Below are 7439 nucleotides of genomic sequence, written 5' to 3' on the forward strand. Positions count from 1 at the left end.
TTTATTCAGTTAGCTATGAAATGTGAGGCTAGTGTATACTATGGGGGGGGGGTAGTAGTACTTGCTTCGTCATTTTTGACGGGCTATATGCTAGTTAATAATAATACTGGGTTTCGAAAGTTTGCTGTTCTAAATATGAGCCATGACCTGATATTCAGAAAAGTTTGAACAATTGTATCAGCTCTTCAGGTCCTTGTTTACCTTTGTTATTAGATGTCATTTTCAGTAACACTATTGTTAGGTAAGAAACTATATAAGGACTCTATGGCAGGAAATAATATAGGCCAGCAAACAAAACAATTCACTACAATAGCAAAAGAAGGTACCACACGTTAATTTAGCGACTCATTCTTATAAGAAATGTTCTGGTTTCTATTCTATAAAAAACTATTCGAGTTAATGAAAAATATTTTATTTCTAAACAGAATAAAATAACTATTGCTTTTATGATATAATGTTTGCCCGAATATTGAAATTTCTCAGCACAAATTATACAGTAGCCTTTGTTATGCCATATTCACAACAGACAAAAACGTGAATAAAGGATATGGTACCTTTGTTATCTCACATAAACAACAGACAAAAACGTGAATAAAGGATACGGTACCTTTGTTATCTCACATAAACAACAGACAAAAACGTGAATAAAGGATACGGTACCTTTGTTATCTCACATAAACAACAGACAAAAACATGAATAAAGGATACGGTATCTTTGTCATTGACATAGACAGTAGATAAAAACATGAATAAAGAAAACGGTACCTTTCTTATCCCATATAAACAGTAGATAAAAATATAAATAAAAATAAGGAATCTTTGTTATCCCACAGAAACAATAGATAAAAACATAAATAAGGGATAGGGTACATCTGTTATCCCCCAGAAAAAGTAGATAGGGAAAAAACGTACCTTTGTTCCTGCAGCTTTTTAAACTCCCTCTTGCACTGGTACCACCTGATCCACGACTGCAGCCAAGTGATGATTTTGCCAAGACGTTCATCTCTCATCTCTTCTAATCTCCCCAGAACTCCGGCACGGAAGAATACCTGATTAGGTATGTAGTATTTTTTAAAATTATAATATATCAAAGATCGACTTACAAGGGACGGGATAACTAAACGACAAAAATATAATTTTGTCTGAAGTCGTGTCAAGTCCTAAACAGAAACCTGCTTGCTAGTCCATTAAACATATTCATATTTTTTAAGCATAAGTGTTTATGTTAATGTTTTAAAATCAAATAATTCATAAGGTCCTGCAAGTGATTAGCTCTTTCAAGATTCTTCTAGTTTTCACAAAGCTTTTAAAGGTTCTTTCTACTGAAACTAAGTTCGATATTGCAGAAAAACTTGAAGTGTATACAATATATTTACAAAGAAAATGGAGTAAATAAATTTTGGTTTCATTTCAATGATTTTATAAAATGATTTAACCCAATTAAAAATAAATTGGTGCTGAAAAAAATTTGAAAGAGGATTACCTAAAAAAAAAAATGTGATACTCACTTGTAAAGCATACACATCACTGAGCAAAAGCAGTAAGAGCCCAATGTGCAGAAATCTTTAGTTGTCATCATTAGAAACAGGATCTCGCATAACTTACCTTGGAATTAGTGGGAAGGATGCCACAAATTAGGTATAACTTACAGAAAAAAGCAAGGTTTTGGTCAAAACAGAGGATAAAAAAAATGTGTTTGGCACAAGTAGGGACTACAAAATAATTAAGCTAAATCTTACAGAAAATGTGAAGCGTTTGTTAAGAAGCAGAGGATAATCATGAACATCAAATAGACATATTTAAATACATAAATAAAAATAAATATTTAATGTGCATTAAATACTAAATGAAATGCTGTAGTTAGGGCAAAGCGTGCAAATTATTGATTGCATTTTTTATTTATGTTGTACATGCCTTGGTGTAACCATATCGAAATTCGGCTGGATCAACTTGAATTGTTTCCAAAATTTTTTCCGTTGCATTTTTAGCATCGAGAAATCCTTTGCGAATGCCACTGGGATTCAAGATGGCGTATCTAAGAAAAGGATGATGGTCACAAGGATGGGTAAAGATTCAACATGTGTAATTTATTTGAAGACAAAAGGATAACATTACACTGACTGATATTGGTAGGACTGCTAATAAGGTATAAAAAGAGAGAAAATATAACGGACGTTTCCCTTAGTTTCATGGAGATACACAGAAAGATATTTAAGTTATAATGTAAAATGTGTTAAATGTTAGGTTTTTCTTTACTAAATCTCGTAAAGAAATTTTTTAGCTTTCAAATTTTTAAGTATTTATGAAGACTAACAAAAAAGAAATGAGCGCTATATATTTCAGAGACTTATATGCATACCAATCATAAAGTAGGCACAGCGTGCTTACTATGTAGTTTTGCACTTAACAACAAACAAACTCACGAGAGCAAAGTGTCTCCAGCAGGTCTTTTAAAACAAAGTTTCATGGGCTATGCTTTTTGGTATAATCAAACTAAAGAGGACGATCAACAAGACATGAAAGACCACGTATCTCTATTCAATAAGACAAGTTCTATGGGATAATGTAGAATAAAAATGTTATTCTGTGGTATTTTCAGTAGGTACAATATACAGATCATACCCGAAAACAGTTACGCATCGATATTATTTAGACAGAACTAATTAAAGATAAAAACTCATGGAATGTTTCTGCAGATCGAGGTGGACACTGGTATACGTCAGGCTTGATTGACCTTAAAGTATACGTCAAATAATGGATAGCCGCTTTAGATGAACACACTGATATGTTGTTAATGGTTGCAACAAACGCTTTCACTAAACTTGCAAACGTGCAGGATTGAGAGACAGACAGAAGTTTGAAGTTGTGAAAAAATTATTTCGTTGCAACTGTATGAGCCGTGACTTAATATAATAGAAAAATCTTACCGTTTCAGAGGAAGTACTTAAAGCTTGGTCGGACTTACGTGTAATTATTTGGTAATAAAACGAGGGGTAGGAACGAAGTAGGAAAAGGGTGAATGGGATAACAGATTTTTTTTTTCGTTTTTTGTTTTACATTTGTCGAGTAATGGGGATGGGAAGGATATACAAGGACTGAAGAAGTGAAGGATAGGTATTTGATGAACAGTGAGTGTTTTGGTGACACAACAGTCTTGGTAAGAAAGGGGTGGAAGGTAGAGGAAGAGAAAGGATACAGAACGATTTTACACTGATGCGAGAAATATTTACATGCCTTTGTGTGACCCAAACGAAAATCATTTGCTTCGAGCTGGATAGCATCGACAATCTTTTCTGTGGCTTGCCTAGCATCAATAAAACCCTTGGGTACAGCATTGGGGGCCAGAATTGTGTATCTAAAATCAGATGTGAATGTCAGACTGAAGAGGAGAAGCTTTCGAATAAAATAAGCAACATTTTTATATGTAAATAAAAATACAAAATAGACAAATCTCTTTTTGTTTACTGTTAAAATAAACAACCAATATATATGCATACATAAAGTTTGGTGGTAATTCTCAATACCCACATTTATGGCAGTCATGTAGATTAATTCCAAAAACTACAATAATACTCCTACAGATAATATGAAGTAAAAATAATATTTTCTGAATACTTATTATTCTTACAACACATCTTAGTGTCTTGTAATATTTTAATAATATTCTCCTTTTTGCTGCAATTACCTCTGAAAAAATATTTTCTGGAGGAATGAAACAGAAAATATAAAAAATAAGAAAATTATTTATTCAATATTTAATAATATCCAATTCACGAAAGAAAACGCAATTTTTAAATTAAAAATTAAGTAAGACAATAATGACATTATACCTGCTACTGTAATCATGCTGAATACTTACCTATATCATGATCTATAATTAAAATCAAATATCTAACGAGTCTAAAATTTAAACTTTTGTAGTCAGTAAAATCTGAACATAAACTACAGAGAAAGAAATGTATATATACAACCGATTTACCTGTGTTTGAAGTCAGGATACACCATCCTGTTAGGAAAACCTTTACGACAGATACGAATACCTTCTAGTACACCATTACACGTGAGCTGGTGCATCACCAAATGAGAATCGATTACACCTAAAATCACGGACAGAAACGTTTTCTTCATGAGAACAAAGATTAGGTTACAAAGTCAAGGGTTAGACTGTAAAATCTAATTTTAAAGCCTGAAAATATCTGGATCTGAAAAAAATTGATTCAAAAACAAACGGCAGGAATCTCTTGACGTTATGTAAAATTGGCATTTTTCTAAATTTCGAATAAATGGATATCTATGCATAAATAATAGATTTGAGACACATCAGCTATATAATAAAAGTGTTCAAAAGAAGGCATAATATTATTCTGAAACCAAAGTGTATTACAAAATGAGGGAATAAGAAACTTTATCCCCCGGTGGATCAGAGTGCTTAAAACGCTAAAAATCGGGTTTCGATATCCAACGTGGGCAGAACACAGATAGCCCATTGTGCAGCTTTGTGCTTAACCTCAAACGAACAAACGAAGAAACTTGGATCGAACAATGTTCATCAGCGAGCTCCTCAATTTCGAAAGTTTTATAAAGAGCATTATATCAAGAAAACCCACGCAACCCACAAGAAGTGAGTTTGATCTACACCTCGTAAACAGAGGTAAAGTTGAACACCTGAGACATTATATAGAAATGAAACTGTTTACCATATGTACGCTTGTTTTCTGACATGAGGAAACTATACCTGCGTAGTTCTAGGAACATAGTTATCACAGAAAGAAGCTTAATGTGGTCATGATGCTCAGTTACTGAATCAAATCATGTAAACAATGAAGAAATTTATAAGGAATCACACTTCTAGTCTTATGTGAAGATCCTTGAAAAAAAATACTGCGTCACCAAAAATAACGAATTTCGAAAAAGGATCTGTTAACATTATGTTCTCCATTACTTATTTTATTACATCTGATCATTAAACTATCATACTTAATGACTACTACATCGAGAATATACGATTCAGTAGTTACTATATTCCCTCCTAGGTAGACTATCAAGAGAATTACATCAGACAGAAAAACAATAGCGGCGTCAACCTCTTCACGATGATGGGTCTGAGGTGGTTTCGAAAAAAAAAAATCGTTGGGTGCGGGAGCTAGACGGAGGCTAAGACACATGTTGGGATAGCTTCAGCCCAAATAAGCCCACCTCATTACTGCCGCCCCTGCAGAGAAGTTATCGTAGTTACTGCATTTAACAGCCGGAATATCAAGGTTAAAATTCTGCATAGTTACTATTTCAGACCGAGAGTATTGCTTTCTAAAGAAAGATCACGTTATAGCTTCTCCTAAGAAATTCAAGTCTTAAGAAAATTAATCCTATCCACTTTACTTTCATTAAGAACGACTTTTGTTTGTTGAATTTCGCTAGGGTTATTTGCGCTAGAACCGTGTCTAATTTTGAAGTAGAGGAAACAAGTTAACAGGAAGATCTTCAGTAACTTTAATACTTTCAATAGGGGAAGGAAATTTTGTTATGCTCATAACAGAAAAGTAACATTTAGCAGCCAAACTAGCACTCACGTATGAGTGTTCAAACTCCTATTACCTAATTACATTCTACCAAAAACAAGCGATTAGTTAACTCTGAATGTTAATCACGAGAAATACCTGCAGCATTAGGATTTAGAATAACATCTACTGACTATTCTAAGACTTAGAGAAGGAATAAAGCCCTTCAATTTTTATTTACCGATTATTCCACCTGGATTTATCTAAGTGCTGTTTTTACAACGTGTTCATAAATAGAGAAGAAGAAATAAATTACTTAATAATGTTTATTTTCAGGACTTTGAACTCACGGTTTTATCTAAGAAGAAAGGTTCGGGATAAGGTTATTCCTAATTTCTGTTTAACGTAGCACTGCAACTCTTATTTCAGGCGTAAGTTTGAAGAGTTTTATAGGATATAGGTTATATTTGCTAGCGAAATCAGACACCGCTGATATTTTCATGAAAAATGAAAATGTGATAGCCAAAGAAAAAATACATTGTTATCTCAAATCACAGTACTGTTTCTTTGTTTGTATGTAGTTAAGCACAGAGCACGATGAGCTATCTGGGATGTGCCTTCCACGAGCATCGAAACCCGGTTTTTAGCGTTATAAGCCTTCTGACTTACAGCTGAGCCACTGGGGGTTTGTTTGTTTGTTTTAAGTTATGCACAAAGCTACACAATGGGTTATCTGTGCTCTGCCCATCACGGGTATCGAAACCCGGTTTCTAGCGTTGTATGTCCGCAGACATGCCGCTGTGCACACAGTACTCATAAATGTACAAAGAAATATTTCAATATTCATCTTTAACATATTCATTAAAGTTGCAAACTATTGAGAAGCTTCAAACTAATCAGTACTTCATTCTTTTCATAAAGAAGGAAGACAGGATATAGACCGACTGAAGTGTAACTAAAAGGTTACTAAAATACAACAATATTTTCTACATTAAAACTATATCCATGTTATCTTTTCGGGTTTCTACCTGGAGATTTAGTTTCATTGGGGATGATACAACGCACAAAGTGAGGTTGAGTTGACCTTAAGGTGGTCATCAGCTTGTTCAGTTGTTCCTGTATGAAAAGAAGGGTTGTATCAGATCATTTCATACTACTTGTCTTTATTTTTAGTGTTTATAAAGTAACATTTCTTCTGCACATCTTTTGATATTATAAACATTATCCGTATTTATGACGCATCAGTCATAAAAATATCCCTGTTATTAATGATACTAATAAAAAATGAGATTAGATAAATTAATAACGATTAATTCTATTTCTTTAATTCAAATTTTTCTGGAAAAAAACTTTTCGTCAAAACACATAATTTTCATAAGAAAATAATAACGCGAGAACCAAAGAAAACATACTATTAACTCAAGGCACGTAACAAATAAGTGTGCAACGAAATATCTGAAAATTCATTGCTTCACCTAAATCTAACATATTTGTAAAAGCAGCAAAAGTTTTTAATTAATCGTTTATATATCTATTTATTGTTGAAACGCTATTTATGCTGTTTGTTATATATCATAATAATTTATAGTTTATAAATGACTGGTGTAATTACCGTTTCAAATAAGGCTTTTTGCTTTGCATGCCCAGCGATCTGATGAGTTCTGGTATTGATCGAAAGGCCTCATCAGTACCAGCATGCTGCGCACAAGTATAATGTAATATATTTTTCTTGCTGGAAACCATATAGAACCAGTAAAAACATATTTATCATCACCCTGGTAATGATATAAGTTCAACGAATTTGTTAAAATTAATCTAGGAACAAAATCAATGCAGAACCCTATGTTCATTCACAACATATTTCAATCTAACTGGACCACCCATCCCCAGAACGAAAGTTATGTAAATTCATGATTAATGAAGGTTATCTTACGACATGAA

The 7439-nt window shown here is 33.1% G+C and overlaps 1 protein-coding gene across 1 annotated transcript in view; it reads right to left on the reverse strand.

The window, feature by feature from the left end:
• The window catches only part of LOC106458353 (myosin heavy chain, muscle-like), a 55340-nt gene that overhangs the window by 22271 nt on the left and 25630 nt on the right, over positions 1 to 7439 (reverse strand). The window contains exons 16-19 of the mRNA XM_022384538.1: positions 6527 to 6614; positions 3980 to 4097; positions 3235 to 3355; positions 913 to 1049 (exon numbers count right to left, since the gene is read on the reverse strand). Coding sequence (XP_022240246.1) covers positions 913 to 1049; positions 3235 to 3355; positions 3980 to 4097; positions 6527 to 6614 — 464 coding nt within the window. The remainder of the gene's footprint in view (positions 1 to 912; positions 1050 to 3234; positions 3356 to 3979; positions 4098 to 6526; positions 6615 to 7439) is intronic.

Source organism: Limulus polyphemus, unplaced genomic scaffold, assembly GCF_000517525.1.
Source record: "Limulus polyphemus unplaced genomic scaffold, Limulus_polyphemus-2.1.2 Scaffold450, whole genome shotgun sequence".
NCBI classification, from domain to species: Eukaryota; Metazoa; Arthropoda; class Merostomata; order Xiphosura; family Limulidae; genus Limulus; species Limulus polyphemus.